We start from the raw sequence: 19,939 nt of genomic DNA on the forward strand, positions 1-19,939 counted from the left end.
CTCTTTCATTACATTTCATCTCTTTCTCTTTTCTTTTAAAGTTTTTTTTTTGCCAGTGTTTTTTTTTTTTTTTTTTAATGTTTGTATACTCACCATTTAGTTTCGCTTTAATTCTGCTTATAGCATAAAGAAAGTAAGAATCTAGCTGTTTGTCTTCATTTTTATCTCTTCTTTATGCTTCTCCTCATCATCTACTTTTTCTAGTCGGTTACCTTGCTCATCTTTTTTTTTTTTTTTTTTTTAATTTCATCTTTTTTTTTTTTTTAACGTTGAATTGAAATCGCTTGAAACAATCTCTTAACATTTTACTGCCGGACCTTCTGTGCATAACAAACGCGGCGTCAAAATGAACCGTCAAAATGAACCGGCGTGTTCGAGGCGAAATAGAAACGTGTTTACAATTTTATGTTCGCGTCTGATCCCGCTCGTCCGGTGTTTATTGCGTAACACGTTCTCGCCTCTGCAAAGAAAAAAGAAGAGAAAAAAAAAAGTCGTGTGTGACCTTCAGAAGTTAACCAAATAGTCAAGAGAAAGTCTCACACTGACTTTAGACCGAGGTCTGGATTTAAACGTATTGAATATTTGAGTATAATAGGACATATTTTAGCCTTAAATATGAATTTTATTTTCTCTCTCTCACATATTCTTTTAGGGACCTCAACCTGCAAGAATTTATTCACAATTTATTCAAACGACTCTTTTCGGTGTCATTCGGAGCGAATAAAAATGATTCGGATATTTGTGTGAGTTTATAAAAGACTAACATTATTGTTTTATGGAAAACGTACGTTACGAGACAAGCATGACGTTTTCCTGGCAGGAGGAACACCTCGGCACGGTCAGCTCGATATCCATCCCAGATTCCCGATAGCTTCGGCAATGTCGTAAGTCCGCTTACAGTCGACCGGCGTAATCATCGCGCAGGCACGAGCCCAGTGTTTCATAAATAAGCGGTCGTAAATCGTTTCGTGGCTCGACTAACATCGCATGTTGTTTCATATTCCCCCGAGCAAACGATCTGAGCACGTTGCCGTGTTTATTTTATCTTCCGATGCTTCATCTACAGGAGGAAATTTCACGTTCGCTTTGATCAGCTCGAAAAGTTTGCTGTGCATTTTTTGGCCGCTCGCTTTTCCCATTTCCATATATTTAGATGTGTGTCTGATTTTGCATTTGGCAGACGATCAAATGCCTGACACATGAATAACAGATGTAGCCGAGGCGAGGTTTAATCTCTTAATGAATGACTTATCTTTAGGGTTTGCATGAAGCACGATCCAGGCAGCCTTCGCCGAGTGCTTTTTACAGTAAAAGCCATCACGTCCTTTCATTCTGGCTGAGGGTTTGGTCACTGAAGATGGCTCTGGTTTCCATATCTGCCCTGTGGGCAACAGTGACACCGTATCTGCTGCCACACATCAGGGATTCATTACACAGCTGTTCTACTGATGTGTGTGTGTGTGTGTGTGTGTGTGTGTGTGTGCATAAGAGCTATGAAAGCCTGTTTCAGTGCAACACTGTTTTCTTTTAAGGAGTTCTTTCTTCCTTCTTCCGATCCTTGCACACCTCTCAGTCGTGATTGACGGTTCTTCCATTTCTCCGTCTCACCACAGCCCGTAGCCTGTAAAACTGACGCTGGCAAAGTTTAAACGCTTCCCCATGCATACGGGAAACCCAAAGGAGCGGACCGCTCTACTCGCTTCCTTTACAGAACAACGTTCCCTCTAATTATTATTTTTTTACTAAGCAAAACATATTTCTATTCTGTAGAAATATCTGACCATCAGCACAGATTTCTGCTTCACCGACCTGGACAGCATCAGCACAAAAGCAGCAATGCTACTCTACCTAGATTTAATCGGCGGTTGCCAGAGGTGTCGAACCATTACAGCTAATCTTAAATCTTAAAATGCTCGCCCTCGTCCCAGCATATAGCACAGAGACATTTCTTTGATGAGGGACCAATGAGGGACAGTTGTTTTTCTTTTTTGCTGCTCTTTCTGCATCACAGGGTGGTGTAACGTATTCAGTGGAACGTATTCTTCTCCGTTGTCTTCTGCATACATTAGCTTACAGACACCCACGATTGCCTCGCTTTCCACCCAGAGAACATGGCCTGTTCGATTCTCTGTTGGTGTCCTGTCCGAGGACGTGCGTCATCTTCAGGATTCAAACTTACGAGCTCCAGACAACAGTTGAAGCACCACTAAGGAGCCTAAAATTAATTTTTATCCTGCACGGGAGGGAAAAGTGCTAAAGAAGTCTCAGAAACTACCTTGATTGCATTCAGACATTTTATTCTGGATCTACAAAATAATATTAACCGTATTCATTTATTAAGAAAGACATTTCTAACCAGCAGTGTAATCCCTGATTGCAACGAAGAAAGCAATTATGTTAGTAGCGGTAGATCTGGTGCAATAATAGCTAAGCTCTCGTATGCTGGAGAACGACTCCCACCTCATGCACGAGGCTCTTGATGGCACTGCGCAGCTCCTACAGTGGCAGGCTGCTGAACTCCAAGCATCTTAATGGAGTGCTGTGAGACTATACAGCCAGCGCTGCTCCCACTAACCCTGTAGGGACTCCTATAAAAATCCTATAAGTATTGTGTGTTTATATGTTTTATATTGATCTTGAGCTGCTATCCCTACGCTCTTTAACCATTCAATTTTGCTATAGTGGGATGATTAAAGAATGATCTTATCTCATAAGGACAGCTCAGCTATCTTTCTCTTCTTTTAGCAAAAGGCTCTATGCAGTGCTCGGAGGGATCGATGTCTGGATCTGGTACTATGTTTAAAATGAATGTGGTGTAACACTTCGGAGGCATGAACGCATGATCCGTGCTGCGATCCGACCGGTTCACAGATTAAGAATAATCATCATGAACAGGTAATGGTCCTGTCCTGGCACGCGAGGGGGAATAAAACAGTACAAACCCATCATATAACTGGCTTTCTAGCCGTCATCTCACAGTTTAAACAGAGCGAGAGGAAATCAAGACGATGGCCAGAACCGAATCTTACGTGTGATACGTGTAAAGAGAGACTCCTCGTCCAAGTGTGAACATGACGTGCTGTATTAAAATTACAGAATGATAACCATCTCATACACGTTCATTATTTTTCACAGCTGAGCATTTGTTTACCTGCGAAACCGAATATTTACAACAGGTTAAATGCATCAATGAACCCACTGAGTATCTATTCTTGGTCTTTTTTTTCTCTCTCTCTCTCTTTTGAGTAAGACTTTTTGTGTGAGTCTTTCCAGACCTCATATCGTAGCCATCATGCTCAGCATCACTTTTCCATCACTTGGAATTTGGTCCTACTGTTTAGTGCTCCCTCTGTCTGTCACGCATGATGGTGTATGATGACAAATGTGAGAGAGAGGAATGAGGTCAGCCGAGAGGAGCGAGGCAGCGGCAGGTATAAATTTTGCCTCGGCGTCATTTCGTAGCCCTGGACATTAGTGTTTCAGTGCTTGGCCACGGTACAGTACATCAGGTGGATGAGTTATGGGATTGACGACTGTTCTACTGCTCTCAGTGTTTTACCAGCTCTTGTGCTCCCTCTAACCACCAGGGGGCTGAACTGAAGGTCTTCTTTTTTTTTTTTAAAGAGAGAGTTAATTCTAGTGTCAATGACAATCTAGTCTTTTCTGTTAACTTTGTTTCTTATTATAATATAAGCATATAAAATGCGTACAATTTATGAAAAAAGGAGGAGGAAAGACGTGGTATAAATAAGAAATAGAGAAAGTTACTTCAATGCACAGCAATAATAAATCACAGCAAAATAAGGAAGAAGAATTATTCCCAAAGTCTCGTCTTCTAAAACACTTTGCAGTCAAAGTAACGAAGATAAAATAAAATAAATAAACACTAAAATATTATTCGATCGCACGACTCCTTATACAGTAGTTACAAATTATTAATAGCGCAATGCCTGCAAAAAACAATGCCACAGTGATTTATTATATTAAGGATATCCTATATATATAAGGAGCTCTTCGAGAACGATGCTTGGATAAAAGTGCTGAGACTTTCTGTCTGTCTTTGTGCATGGCTTCTCTTTATGGCCTCGTGATTTTGACGTTGTTGACGTGGTTTGGTCATAACAGGGCAGGCGTACTGTAACGTGGGTGATGTAGTAGCTTTTATTCAAGATTTTAATGTTTATCAGAGTGAGACGTCTTCGTATCCGTTTTTATCGACCATCTGATCAGTTCTGAAATCTTCGGTTAGTTTTCTTAATCATCTTAATTCCTTTTATTTTAAAGAATAAGATATTCTTCCGTTTGTCATCTACATGCCGTATTTTTCTGCAGTGGATCCGTCCATCTCAGCTAACCGTTCACTTTGCTTTTCAGTAGAATTTACCTTTTAATCCAACCTTTTGTGTTAGCGGTTATTTATTTTGTTAATTGGTCTGTTGATACTAATTGTGCTGAAAGGAACGATGTGAAATTAAACTCGGGCTGAGTCACGCTGGAACGGGCCACGTCCCTGTCAGGATAGAAACGTTTCTTCCTCGAATAAAGGGGATCAGCGAAAGGTTCTGGAGTATCGATTCGCCGTGCCGCTTCGTGCCGACTAGCTCTAATTGCTAAGTGAAGATGTTTAGTTTACAACGAAAGCTCTCTGCAGTGACATGCATGTCAGGATGGGAATAAAACTAATCAAATTAGCCGACATTTCTGAAATCATTTAAAGTCACATTACCGGGTTATAGTATCTGGTATGTAATCGTCATCAGCACCGGATTGCATTTGTAATCTTTCCAGCGCCGCAGACAGAATCTTGTTACACCGACTCCTTCATCCTCTCTTGAGTTTATGCAGCTTGTCATGACTCAGTGCTGTGTGTTTGTAATAGCGAAGCAAGCTGCGAGCCAGAGTTCCACTGTGTGGGCCTCTGAGAGAGTCGATGAAACATTATCTGGTTTCTAGCGAAACGCCGCTGAAAATGGAGAGAAGAAGCTCTAGAAACACCCAGTGAGACTTTCTGTACGAATCGACGTCTGTCGTCCAAAGGCAGTGGCATCGATCAGGACCGAGCAGGCAGAAAGGTAAAATTCAGGTGAATAAAGAGGAAAGTTGAGGAACGACCAATCAGAGGCAGAAAGTATCAGAGTCAGAACCGCAACCGCCAAGGAGTCTACGAGATCCGTTCCGAGCCAGCACGCTAAACCTCTCCTTACACGAATACATAAACCCGCCATTGGCTGTTTGATTTATTCTTCTCATTCACTCGCACTGCGGAAAGGAGCAGATCGCGAACGAAAACCATCGTGTAAGCGAGCCGGAGATCACCCACCTTTACGAATACATAACAGAGCAAAACTACTGAAGGCTCCAATAAATCGCAAACCTCAGCGCTGAGTCATGAACGTTTTATTCAGCTTCAAACCTCAGGCTCATTTTCACCACCGAAACCTTTTATAGGAACTTTTACAGGAACCAGGAAGTTTTTGAACCGCATTTCCATTTTCAGTACTGGAACCATGGTTCCTGCATAAAATTTACCGTGACCAAGAACTAGTCGGGCGGACCTTAATGTTACCGTCACATTAATGATGCTGCTGTGCTTTCAACTTATGCTGAAATATTGGATCTGTAGCACAGTTCGTGTTTATCATCCATCTCATCCAGGTTTGAACCTGTTTCGTGTGGGAATGTTTTTAAATCTTAGTATCGAGCAAACGTGTACTGAATATACGTGAAATTCTTGACCTCGTGGGGACATTTGGGTATTTAAAACATAAAACACGTTCCCTTTTTGTTGCTTAGTAAAAATTAGTTTAGTTTATTTACTAGTTTATTGCTTTATTTAGCAATAATAATCCTGACAACGGACGGTCCTCACGAGGATATGTGAAGACAAACATAAACATCATCGTTCCTCTCATCGTGTGTGTTGTCTCTTTGTTTTGTTAGTTTGTTTACTCAATTCCTTTTGTCACACACACACACACACACACACACACACGCACACACACACAGAGCCTATGGTCTATGGTTTATTTGATACCTTTTCTGGGTTCCTCTCGGCCTCGTCGGTCACTTCACATTTCCGTGTGTGTAACTCGTCTCTGCAGATGGAGGAGCTGTTGGGAGCAATGGAGAAGGTAAAGCAGGAGCTGGAGTCCATGAAGGCCAAGCTTTCGTCTACGCAACAGTCCCTGGCGGAGAAGGAGGCCCACCTGACCACACTGCGAGCCGAGCGCAGGAAGCACCTGGAGGAGGTTCTGGAGATGAAGTAAGAGTCTGTTCTCTCACAACATTTATTTTCAGTCCTCGTGCGGCCTTTTTTTTTTTTGAACACTATCCTGTCATGGCAGTAGTTACTATATAAACTCCTTGCTGGAAAAATGGTTAAAGGTTTGATGGGAAGTTGTAAAGTTTTGCACTGGATTAATCTCCAGATAATTACATTCTGGTCAAATTCAGGTTTCTTGGTCTTATCGTCCAGAACCCGGCGAAGCTGAACATGTCGTAATTTATAAGACGCACGTGTTTTCTCCTCGGCAGTGCATAGTTTTTTTAAAGGATAGTGGTCTGGAGAGGCAATAAGCTCTACAGGAGTGCCACTTTATGTGCTTAACACAGCTTTCTCTTCCCACACTACTGAGATACTCACGTGAAGTACAATCCAAACATATATCCCACTCTCATTGTCTGTTTTCCCTGACTTCTTTAACACTCTTTCACACACGCACTCATCTGTCACTGACTCTCAGCTCTAATCATACATTAGTCTTATTTATGACCGTGTCGTAGTGTGCTACTCGTCTTATCTGTAGAAAGGAAGAAACTCCTTGACTGTGACAGCCCTTAGAAGGTGACTGTGACTCTCTGGACTTGATTAAAGGAGGTCCATGTGGCATGTTGTGAGCTCCGGAGCCTGTGTTCCTTTGTAGCACACACAGATTAAAAGACATTCTCACGCGTAGTTAAAACGTACGTCGACGTTCACGAGCCTGCAGTATTGTCCCCTTCTTAACGTTAACAGTACAGGGCAAGCCAGATGGTGTACAGAGAAAATATAATACAAGCGTAGAAACGGTCGTAGGGAGAAATGAGACAGAGCTGGCATTTTGAGGACTTTTCCAGCAATTGCCAAAGGTCTGCAGTTTCTTTGTGGCGTGGCGTCTACGTACGCGCAGCGTTCTTGTTTTGTTTTTTTATTCGGAGACGTGGTCACAAAAATAAAACCAAGACCCCTACCCACTTTCTGCCTCTCAAATCTGAACGAAGAAAAAAGAAGCGATGTCCAAACACGGCCGTCAGAAAGCTCAGAGTTGGCTCGGGTCAGACATGGAGCACTGTGTATCTACTCCACACTCGCGCTTAACCACATGCTTCCAAAAAAAAAGGCTTTGCCCAGAGAAAATACAGCCATGAATGATGGCCTGATACATCCTGTATCAGCAGGAGGAAGGGGGTCAGGGTGCGAGTAGGGTTGGGCTGGGTTTGGGGGTCTTTGTGGTTTCGGTAATGAGAGTAGAGCGATCAGGGCAAAACGAACACGGATGAAACTCTGTCATCTGGAAACAGACGAACCCTCAAAAGCCGGCACGTGACTGACCAAAACGTACAGCGGATAATGTAAAAGGCTCGATGGTTAATGAAGAGAAGCAGTAAAAAGATGAGAACTCCAACACATTATTCTATCTACATGTTCCCTCTCCATTTCACATAGTCTCGCTGTCACTCTCTCTCTCTCCCCGTTCCCTGTGCTCCAGATGTGATGCGGTCAGATCCTGTCGTATTCCGTGCTCGTCTGATGTGGCTACGTTTTCTCACTCTGTCTGTTTTTTTTCTTTCCCCTCGCATTCTTCAATTCTTTTGTTCTCTCTCTGTCTCTCAGATCACAGCTCAAAGTCTTAGCTCAGTGTTAGCGGAGATCAGTCGTCTCCCCTCGAACAAATGTTTAACTCTCATCCCACATTTGTTTGTGAGCAGGGAACATGTCCGTGGGCCCGATGGGAGACGGCTGTTGACAGGGGAATAAGTCTTAATGAAGAATTCCTCAGATGGCCGAAAGGAAGCATTTGGCTTGCGGTGTGTCGGGACTGTTGTCTCCGGCATCGTAGCAGGAAAAGCAAGAAAAACATCTTGTAAAAAAAAAAAAGTCTTTAGATAAACACTTAATCAAAAAAAAAAAAGCCTGTATGCTTATAGAGATCAAATAAATAAGACAGAAATGTCATTTATTCTCACCAGAATTTTAGTGTATTAGGTGTTAGGAATGTTCTTTCAGTGACATAAGTCACAATATGGCCGTTATCGATCAACGGTATTAATATCAGAAAGAAAGAAAAAAAAACGAGAACATTTGACCGATATGACAAAAAAAAAATCTGCTTTCTCCTAGACATTTCCATAACATGCAGATTATGATATATGGATTTTTTTCTTTCAGAAATCCTTTTTGTTTTTGTTTTTTGTGATTCATTTTATATTCTATTCATAAAGAAAAATGCGATATTGAAAAGGAGAAAAATATCTGATCTAAAAAAAAATTTCATTCCTCTCAGTTCTTATATAGTTTCTATAGTCAATAGGTCTTTACTTAATAGATAGATAGATAGATAGATAGATAGATAGATAGATAGATAGATAGATAGATAGCAAGCACCTGGTTACTGTTACCTACACAGAAGACAGAAAATTCAACCCTACGGTGGAAAAGAGGATTTTAGGCAGCTGAGCCAAGGGCTTGGGAAGTAACAGGGTACAGAGCAGCAGAGCTAATTACGTGCTGTTTAAAGACTAATCGTGCTCGAGTCTTTCACACAGTTACAGCCTCATTGACTTTATGTATAATCCTCAGAGCTCACATGCTCCTATGATCTCCAGGCCAGGACTTCATGGCCTCTGACTGTTCAGGGCTTCTCAGAGGCATCATGTCAGCTTCTTGCCGCCTCACCACCCAGGCAGCGCACGTTAATCCTCCACAGCTCCTTAAACCAGCCATATCAGGTCTGAGAGAGAGCACCCTGGGAGAGCAAAGCCCACTGCGTTAATTAGCCTTTCACAAAGCTAGCAGGATGGTCGACATGTGAGAGGAAAGAAGGGGGGGACATGCCAGGAATGTAACAGTGAAAGAAACTACAGAGCTTCTAAAGTTCTCAACTCAACTCAAGCTTTATTGTCATTCTGTCACATACACGTGGAAGTGTACATACTTATGTACATGTAGCTGAGATGTTCCTTCTCCAACCTGCATTCTGATACTGCTGTCCAAATCGATCCGGAGGTCCTTCACGGTGTCGTGTGGGTCGGTCGTTTTTTGTTTGTTTACGTAAAACCACTCAGCCTTATAACAGCATCGAAGACCATCGTGACAAAATCCCCTCAAGCACTTTGTGCCCCGAGCGTTAAAGCTTTTATCCCAAGGTGGAAACTCCATCACTCTGAACAAAGTCAAAGATATGTGCTAAAAGGAAAGGAAACCATTTTTGCAACAACAACAAAAAAAAAATTAATTCCAAGTAGTTCGAAATTAAAGGAGAACGTGGCAACGAGACAACAATCTCTAAACATGAGGAAAAATGAAAGTCCAAAGTTTTGCCACGAACCTCTCTGCCTCCTGACTGGATTTGAAAAAGGAAGTGGACAACATCTGGCAGATTTGCAACAGATATGTCAAGAGGAAAAGACAAAGATTTGGCCAAGCAATCCCATTTCAACCTTGTTATTATTACAACTAAGAGGATCCAAAAGCTGCCCAGAGGATAGGAAAGAGTTGGACACAGTCGTAAAGGCAAAGGGTCCACAGAAAAGTTACTGTAAAATATTTATTCCACGTCTCTGTTTGAAAGGCTTCCATTAATTCTCTATAGCAGCAGTTTTGACAGAATCGCCGGCTGCGATTCAAATTTATATTAACGTTCCTGTTCTAATACACCGTCGTTACTGTATCAACAACCTACACTTTGGTTAGGAATAAACAAATTATAAAACATGCACAAACTTTACCAAGCTAAAGTTAATGAGTATGATGGCGTTTTCTGTAAAGAAACATTTACGTCTGTAAGGAGTCTCCAGTGTCAGTGTTTTGTAAAATTACAAGACCAATAAGAACAGCCCAAAATTGGGATCATTCTTGTAAATTGGGCTGTTCTTATTGGGCTAATTCTTGTAAATTGGGCTGTTCTTATTGGGCTCATTCTTGTAAATTGGGCTGTTCTTATTGGGCTTATTCTTGTAAATCGGGCTGTTCTTATTGGGCTAATTCTTGTAAATTGGGCTGTTCTTATTGGGCTAATTCTTGTAATCGGGCTGTTCTTATTGGGCTCATTCTTGTAACTTGGGCTGTTCTCATTGGGCTCATTCTTGTAATTGGGCTGTTCTTATTGGGCTAATTCGCCTGTCATAAAAAACGCTATCTCAGAATAAGGTTGTTTTATTACAGAGGACAGAGAGCGGAGAAAATCCCACTCTACTCTGTCTTTGGTGTCAGATCTCCCTTTAGGTCACTCACTGGAAAGTGTGGTTTTTAAGACAGCATCGCTATAGTGGCTCGAGTATGAATCATGTCTAGAGAGAAACTGACTGCCGGCTGAATTTCAGGCTACCCGCAAAATCCTACGTCTATACCATGCAGCTTTTACCCCCGCCGTCGTCCAGGGTAATGACGCTAAGCGCTATACCGGTATAATACTCCTAGACATCTTAATCATCTCTTTCTTTCCGTCCCTTAATGTCTGTTATATTCTCAACATCGGGTCAGATCTTATCCACACAGCTGCATCGGGACATTTTGGGTCAAAGCCTCGCTCGCCGTGGCAGCCTGGTGGAACAGCTGTCCATGCTGAGGCTCGTCTGTCAAGTCGGTGACCTCTTTATTTCCTCTCTTGGGTTTCAGAATTACTTGCAGGCTAATTTTGTGTACACACATTTTTGGAGGATAGTTTGTCTGTATTCGCTCCAGTTTAGATGTGCTCATACAGATGGTGCAAAGATGCAATGTTGTGGGTTTTTTGTTTTTTTTTAATGAGAAACTTGGTTGCAGGTCGTTTGCAGCTTTGTTTTCAGCATCGAGGCGAAACGCGAATCGTTTTACTTCATGAGGTTCTGGTGGAACGGCGCTCGATCGGCTAACCGTATAAAAAAAAGTAATGCAAACACGGAAAAGTGCTTCAAACACTATTCATAGCAGTCTTAGCCAGTCAGCTAACTATCCTAGCTTGCTCTCTAGATCAGATTTGTTATCATCAGTAATGTAGATCACATAAAGTTTACATGATTCTCCTGCTCCTCTCCCTGACCTTTAAACCGTTAGTGCACCTGTGGGATGATGTGCATCATAACATTAGCCAGTTCTCATGAATGTCTGCCCACCGATGGCACCGACCTCATAAGTAACAGGAGAACAATCCTTCATTCATAGAAATGTTGGCTCTATAATGCGGCGAGGGCAGACAACTCGAAGTGGAAAGAGTGATCGTACAGTCGACTTTTACGCATGAAATAGAACAGGAGGGAACGGAAGGGAAATGAGAAATGGATTTCACAAATAGAAATCCCAAATGCTCCTGCTCTTCTTCTTTTCTGTGTACGTGTGTGTGTGTGTGTGTGTGTGTGTGTGTGTGTGTGTGTGTGTGTGTGTGCGTGCGGGTGTGCATGCAAGCTCCTCGGGAACGGTGAAGGTCAGAATGTCAGGATGTGGATCCATATGTCTTATCAATGGTGGGGTGAGTGCTAGGGAATTCTGGACTGCAACGGAAAAGAACGTCGGCTCCCGTTCACCGATAAATCATCTCCACTCACTTCAGCCTCTCGCACTCAACATCCTGGCACTGACCCAATCCTACACTTATGTACCGTTCTTCCATCACAGTATCTTCTCTAACCTTACGCCTTACCCAGGGCTTGAGTCGGAGGAACAAACCCCTCAACCCAACCTCCATTATGTACCATTATGTGCTCCATTATACACCCACAACCATTAAATTCGAACAAAAATCCGTTTTGTCTCTCGTTAAATAAGCCGTTGTTTTGAAAAGCGGTCTTAAGATGAACTTGATTTGAGAATCATCTTTACCACGCAGCTTGTTTCTTGCATTTTCAGCACATTTCGATTAAGAGCACACATGCTTGGCTGTGCGGTTAAAACTTTCACTGGATGGCGGGGTCATTGGGTGGATTTTTCCTGCATGTTGTAAGTGCAGATGCAAACTTTATTGTAAGTGGCGTGTAATCAAGGCGAGCTCCGCTCATGTCCAAGAATTCATTTGGGTTCTTATTTATGCATGACCAGCATGCACTCATACACCTTTATCTGGCCCATATATCCCTGCCTGCTGCTCTTTAAGCAGTTTGCCTTGGCTCAGCGGCTTGCACAGGGTGCTCGAAGTGACAAGGACTCAGACGTTGGAGCGGGAAGAGGTGGAGAAAAGTAAGGGAATGGAAGGGAGGGGTGGGTAATAAAGCTTCATGCTGAAGGCAGGTGGCTGATAAGGTGAAAGAAATGGAAATGCAGAGAGTAGCCAGGCTTCTGGGCAAACACAGAGCGAGCTAGTCCTGCCTTCTCAAGCCAAACACAACACACCAGTGGAGACGGTTCAAAAAGATTTCTGCTCACACCCTGTGAATCTCTCCGCGTCCCAGTTTTTCTTCAAACCCATTTAAATTCTTGCGGTTAGAGCCACTTCACTACGTTAACGTACAAGTCGTCGAAGCTACTGCTTTATCCGCCGTATCGTACGCACTCGGTTAAATTACAGAGCAGGAGGTTGAGTTGAGGAAAGAAAGCTGTCGCCGGCGCTCTTTTCATATATTCTCTCTCTGTTTTTGTTAAGAAGACAATTCGCAAGAAGTCAAGAGACGTCGTTTTCGTACGTCATCAGAATCGAAAGTGTTGCACTACAAAAAGTCTGTGAAACTTCTTGATGTTTCTTTAGAGATTTTTAGACCTGAGTTTTTTTTTTTTAAGACTGTTAATTGCAGACATGAACAGATCTGATCTCTACATCTGGTTTCCCTTTATTACATATTTGTAAACTTCTTAATAACATTCACTACAGAAATTATTCTAGACCATTCTCTGCACCTTAAAGGTGGGGTCTCCGTTGTTTGAAAGCCAATGTTGACATTTGAAATCACCAAAACAAACACGCCCCTAACCCAAATGGGTCCCACCCTTGTATCGATAGCTCCGCCCACACATGCATACGTAACCCAGGCGACTTTATCATAGCTGAAGGGAAGAACAATACGATTGTAGATAAACAAACAAGCAAAAATGCCACACAAGCATAATCATGTAAAGGACAAAGGCATATATTAGTTCTGTGTAACAAAGCAAAACCAACGTTACTCACCTATCGAGAAGGAAAAAAGCGCCTCGGCGTCTTAAGTAAATTCGGCCACATATTCACAGGTTGGAGTTTCCCTAGTCAATAACTCCTGAGCTAAACGCTGTTACTACACAAAACGTGGTTGTAGCTGCCTCTCTACATTACTACGATAGAAAAGAGGTGTTATTTGTGTAGTAACAGCGTTTAGCTCAGGAGTTATTGACTCGGGAAACTCCAACCTGTGAATATGTGGCCAACTTCCTGCTCCTTCAGTTCTCTCCAGCGCTGGAAAGCTGATCCTATATTAACACGTCCTACTTCTTGCCTTATCGTAAGTCTTTCTTCTCTTTCTTTCTTTGTTTTTATCCTCCATGTCAATGTTAAAACCGCTTTCTGCTAATGTCACACATGCGTACTGAACACTCTCTCCGCCCATATCGACGAGACCCGCCCCTTTTTGCTCATTGGCTACACGTTTTTGTTTGGTTTGTCGGTCCGACTGTTTTCTGAAGCATTTCTCAAACGACGGAGACCCCACCTTTAATGACATTCCATGTTCATGTGCAACCCTTAAACCTCCATTTAGTCAATTTTCTCCTGTCTCTGTTTTTTTCCTTCACGTTATCCTGTATTTATTGTGTTTTATTTTATTCTCGTCTGTTAACCAAATATCGACCGCCACGGCCCAAGGAAGGTAAACGCACACTGTAGGGACGACACAAATATGAAAAAATGATTCAGAAAGAATAAATAAAGATATTAATATGAAGCACATTATGGCTATCATTCGGATCACAGGTTTTTATCTTTTCATTCGAGCGAGCGATCAGATACGAAGCTCTCAGGCCAAAGAGAGCAAATTCACTGATACGAACACGAGTCGCTGCTCGGTCAGGTTCCGGACGGTTACAGTTAGGCTACAAGTTTGTTCATATTTTGGGAAGTTATTTAAGAAATTATTCAAGGCTGGTACAAACATGGAAATGATGACTTTAGGCAAGAGCAGGTTTTAAAAAAACAACAACAAAAAAAAAAAACAGTAAAACCAGTCCTACATGCTTCTCAAGTCAAGCCCTTTGTTAGTAAAGGTACTGACTAACTTTTAATACCAGGAAGAGTGTTAGGATTCCAAAACTTACTTCATATAGCATTGCATAACACTTCTATAATCCTGATAATGTTGTATGAAAGCAGTATATAGATGAGAGCTAGGTATATTAATGTAAGATTAGCGGTACATTAGTCTTTTGCCCAAAGCAGTAACGGAATACGTATTAGTTATTTTCCCCGTACGGTGCGAGACGAGCGCCTGCTGAACTTCTCAGTAATAGCTGATCTCGAGGCAGGAAAATAGATTCCGTTCCTTTATTCACCTTCCTCTCGTTTTTTCCTAACCGCCCTCGATCTTTCTCTTTCTCACTCTCTCCCATCGACCAGGCCCGTTCTTTCACTGGCCTTTTTCCGCTTTATGTCGTATTTCATATCATTTGTTTTATATTAATACTATTCTCGATTTAAATACAGCTAAATAAATCTCTCAGCACGCCCGTGTTAACAAGCCCTGGAGGTGGCTTTTATAAGTTTCCTCTGATTTGTAACTCGAGTATCATTTTCCCGTCTCTCCATCGCCATGTCAACATGATACCGCAGTCCTCTGGAAAAGCAGGAGCCTGCCGTGACCCCACATTAATCAGGTCTCGGTAACAGACAACTGCACTGACAGATTCCGAGCCCCAATCGAGAGGGGAAATGGATCAAAACGGAAAACGAATTTATCTACTCTCAGGTGTTTCATGTCTCACCGGGGCCCCTTTGCTTTTCCTGTCTGAAGACGGAGACAGATGTTGCCCAGCTGAAAGAGGTCCGTTGTATCAGAGTAAGAGGATAGCCGCCCAGCGAGAACCCCTGTAGTTTCACTGTTCTGTATTGACATTAATACTGTTGTTGTTTTGACAGTAATGACTCAAATGTTAGTTCGACTCTGTGACGTGATGCACAGAGCAGGCACCAGGCAAATGGCTAGCTTATGTTTCCTGACTCTCTCTCTTTTTTTTATTATTATTGTGCTCCCTCTTTCTATCCTTAGACATTTGCCAGTGGAGCCTGGATGTGTCAGTTCAAAGGCTTTAGTGTACATGTGTGCTAGGTTATAAAAGGGACATTTGGTCTTTGCGAGAACCAAACGTCTCTTTAATGATAGGAATACATAAAAATGACCATATTGTTGCATTTGGCTGTAAAAAGGTAATAAAAGAACTAGTTTGGGCTCTTATTTATGTGCGACAGACACACAACCAGCAGCATGCACTTGCACACGTTATCTGGCCCTTTTGGGTATTGACGTTAGAGTTCTGGACGGTTAGTTATATACGCAGGCACGGGATTGCTCCGGCTGATAGGAGGATAGTAAAAACTGTGTGTTTCTGTCTATGTATGCATGACACACATATAAAATACACTTTCTGGCATGCACTAAGGTCCGCACGTTTGTAAGAAGTCGTATACTGACTGCAACGGCAACCCACACAGCTAATGCTACACAGATATTATTTAGGTGATCACCCTCTCTCAGCACAGCGCTGGCATGTACACTTTGTGTGTGTGTTGCTGGTATGAGTGTATAAGGCTTTGAAGCATTGCCCAGGATTTTGGTGTCATTCTCTGGTTGAGAAACAGTTCCCCAACCAAATGTTTTGACATTTTTTTCCTACCATACAGATGATTAGACCCAAGCGGAAACCTTCTCAATTCAAACATACTTTGCTCATGTTAGACCTGATAACTTTACATCCCAGATGTGCCGAACATTCATCTTTTCACTGGACGATGTGAAGATTTCGCATCGATCGGACACGGCGGCTTCGTTCCGTGTTCTTCGTGTCCTTTGTGAAGCAACCCGATTTCCAGTGATGGTTAGTGAAACTCTTTAAATTCATCCACCCATTACTTACCCACTCTTCTACCCATCAGTGGACTCATGGTGCTACATCCAACTATCTACTCGTTGGATTTCTTATCTATTCTTGTATCCATTGACTAATCTATTTATTGACTAACCACCCATCCATCCAGAAATTTAATCACGCATGTGCTGTCTGAGCTTTAGTTGAAGACTCCTACTGTACACCTTCACAAAGGTATACATGTCTAAATAAACGCTCAGCAAGATATCACATGATGCCTAAATTCTTCTTGTGCATTTGATAAAGTGACATCAGTGACACACACTTCAACGTCAGGGTTTCTGGTGGATTTAAATCCCAAATAACATCTCCTCGTGGTTGGTCCTGCGATAGTGTTGTTCAGTTATAGTGTTGTGTCTCTACACCTGATACATCTACCTGCATGTTTGTATCAAGGCTCCATAGTTCTTGCTGTCGTAACCATATCATAATACCAGCAAACCGAGCCTTATTCCTGAGTCAGGTTCGACGTAGACGAATTTGATTAACTCTCCATGGATAGTTGAGCTGACATATGAGCTTCATTGCTCTGGCTGCTTATCTAGTTCCTCTCATAGGTGATCCTTCCTCCTCAATCCCAATAGCACACACAACACATGCTTTCCAAGCTCTACGGGCAAACATCTCAAGGTAAAACGGATAAATTCACCTCTGCGCTTGCCAAAAAAGCCCCTATCCATATGCTGCTCCACATTTCCCTGAAGCATCCTCCGGCTGCTTTACGGCGGCTGAGCCGAAACGATCTGTCTGGCCTTCGGGACAGCCAGGGATAGCGCATGCTTTCCAGATTGTGTCTTGTCTTATAGACTTTTAGCTCGTTGAGTGAGGAGGGATTCTCATCACAGTGTGTGTGACTGCAGAGGGTTTCACAGTCAAGCTTTTAACTGGATACTACAGTACATACACCTCTTATTGTCCTTCCAACCACTTATTTGCTGAACTGATCATCCTACACGGTCTCGCACGAAGCCTGAAGCCTAGTCATGGGGATTCGGGGCACAGTTGATAGACACCCTGGACGATGTGCTAGTCCATCGCCGGGGACAAATGTGTGCACACTCTCAGACAACCATTTACACACTATGGACACTTTAGAGATGCCAAAGCTCTGTGAGGAAAAAGCGGAGGTAGCAAACAAACCGCATCGCTGGAAATGGGAAGCAAGTGTGCTAAACATTAAGCCACTGTAACTCTCATTATCAGATAGATTTGACCTTTATTATTTAGCATTAAATTGTAGAGAATGTTACATACTCAATCACCTTTGATTATCAGTAATGCCGACACAACGACATGACATAACATATCTGTAGGCTGTAGCTTTGCCGGGAAAGTGCATCATACGGTCTCTATACTGAAGCAAACTTCTTATTTATAGAAGAAACTGAAATACAGTTTTTGTCTTTCCAGGTGTATACATGAGCAGAGCTAAAAAAATACTAACACAACAGATTCAGGCAGGTCTAAAGTCTGAGACATACTCCAGTATTAATTACGTTAGCTCAGTGCCTCGTGTAAAACTAATCCAGTTTGAATAGGGCTCCATCAGACTACTTTGTCTAGGCTTAGAGTGAAATCCCAGTCTAGGCTGAAGAGATCGCACTGTACGCAAAGGGGTTTTTTTCTCTCCCATATAAAGCTCAAGCTTCCAGCTCTGAAGCAGTTAAATAATTCATGCCGCCTCATTTGAGCTTCAGAGATGCGCAGGAACAATAATCTGTGTCCATGCACATTATTATGGCTCATCAAAAATATCACGCATCCGTGGAACTTCCACGGTGCCGTCTTAGATTAGTCCTAGTGTGAAAGTGACACGTGTGTTTTATTTAACCTCAGATATTTTTTGCAAAGTAATTCATTATCGCCGCACCAACGGAAGAAAAGGGTTTCCGTGGAATGAAACGTAACGCACGGCACAGCAGCTCAGCGCAGATAAGAGCAGAAAGCACAAGGGATCAGCTGAATCTAATTGGTCTGAATAGTGTAGGCTATGTAGTGTGTGTGTGTGTGTGTAGTGTTCACACACCCTCTCTTTTCTTCATGCCAGCACACTGTAGCTCCCGCTAGCTGCTCTCTCTAGGGAGCCCTTTGCAGATGCCTCTCTTAAACACTCATTTCCCTAATAGGCCAATCAGGGAAGTATAGGATGAAGCGTACTTCTGTCTGCACGTCGGTTTCCAGCCGCTTCTTTACCGTCTGAAGAGCCTAACTCACGCATGCGTTAAGACGAACTGGCAGATCTCTCGCACTTTGTTTATCCTGAGTTTCTAATAACGTTCATGCAGAGGAAACGTCTGTTTAAGGAGTGGGTCGAGCCTAACTGAAGTGTGTTTACAAAGGAGATTAAATCCTTGCTTTTGTGTACAGCTTATTCTAGCATGTTTGTATTTTTGAAATGAGCAGGCTAATGTGGAACAGTAAGCTCACTCCAAACTCCCTGTCGCTAATCACTGATGAAGCAGCTTTGTTTGCTGACTGTGCAGCGGCTGTATAGGATATGTTTGTTTTGGCTACAGGCCACACTTAGCAGTGTGTGTGTGTGTGTGTGTGTGTGTGTGTGTGTGTGTGTGTGTGTGTGTGTGTGTGTGTGTGTGTGTGTGCTTCAACAGATATCTGTTTTTGCCCCTGTGTATTGAGAGCAGCTGTGTGAATGGATGTGTGTGAAAGTTTTTTAGGGCTGTGATGAGACAGAGCTGCGGGGTTCAGCCTCCACAGGAGGACCTCACTCCAGTCTCTCCATCCACTTCAAAGCTTCCTCTGTATGGAAGTCAAGGTCAGACCTGTCCTCCATCATCCCTCATCCTTTCTCCCTCCTTTCACCTTTCTCTTCTCTCGTTCCATCCGGACCAGACTCTCTGCACACAGTACTGCTGATCTAAGTGGAGCGATTGACTTGTGGAGAACTTTATTAAGCCCTGAGAGAAAACCAACCATCCATCATTCTCTCTCTCTCTCTCTCTCTCTCTCTCTCTCTCTCTCTCTCTCTCTCTCTCTCTCTCTCTCATATTCTCATTCACTCTCTCTTTCTCTCTCTCTCTCTCTCTCTATACCCCCTCCTCCCTGTCTCTGTCTCTCTCTCTACCCCTGTGTGTCTCTCTCTCTCACACACACACACACTCAAGCTGTCTCTCTCTCTATCGCTCTCACACTGTCTCTCTTTCTCTCTCTCTCTTTCTCTCTATCACTCTCATGCTCTGTCTCTTTCTTTCTCTCTCTCTATTGCTCTCACACACTCTCTCACTCTCCTCTCTCTCTTTCTCTCTTATGCTGTCTCTCTCTCTCTCTCTCTCTCTCTCTTTCTCTCTAGCCCCTCATTGATGTTATTCCTGTTCTCTGAGGATCTTTCCAGTCACAACGTTCTATGATTGAGGAGTCAAGTTCATCCTGGATAATACGTGTTAAACATCGTCACAGTAGTTTTTATTATGTTTCATAATACGCAGATGCGACTCCGGGAAAGTCGATCTAGCGTTCTGTTTCCGAGAGGGACTCAGCAGGCGGAGAAAGGGATAAAAACCCCTATTCCCTCTTGACGTCGGCAGTGTATAATTTGGCACGTAGATATGTTTAAACATTCCCAAACCTACCGTCTGTTGCATTACAAACATCAGCTGAGTCGAGTTCTGGTCGACTGTAGCGCGAATTTTACTCGGCGTATTAATTAAC

The 19,939-nt window shown here is 42.7% G+C and overlaps 1 protein-coding gene across 10 annotated transcripts in view; it reads left to right on the top strand.

The window, feature by feature from the left end:
• The window catches only part of erc1b (ELKS/RAB6-interacting/CAST family member 1b), a 198,666-nt gene that overhangs the window by 99,782 nt on the left and 78,945 nt on the right, over positions 1-19,939 (top strand). For all 10 annotated transcript variants that reach the window (XM_047803716.1, XM_047803718.1, XM_027151398.2 and 7 more), the window contains one exon: positions 6,102-6,262. In XM_047803716.1, coding sequence (XP_047659672.1) covers positions 6,102-6,262 — 161 coding nt within the window. The remainder of the gene's footprint in view (positions 1-6,101; positions 6,263-19,939) is intronic.

Source organism: Tachysurus fulvidraco, chromosome 19 (assembly GCF_022655615.1).
Source record: "Tachysurus fulvidraco isolate hzauxx_2018 chromosome 19, HZAU_PFXX_2.0, whole genome shotgun sequence".
In the NCBI taxonomy this organism is placed as follows: Eukaryota; Metazoa; Chordata; class Actinopteri; order Siluriformes; family Bagridae; genus Tachysurus; species Tachysurus fulvidraco.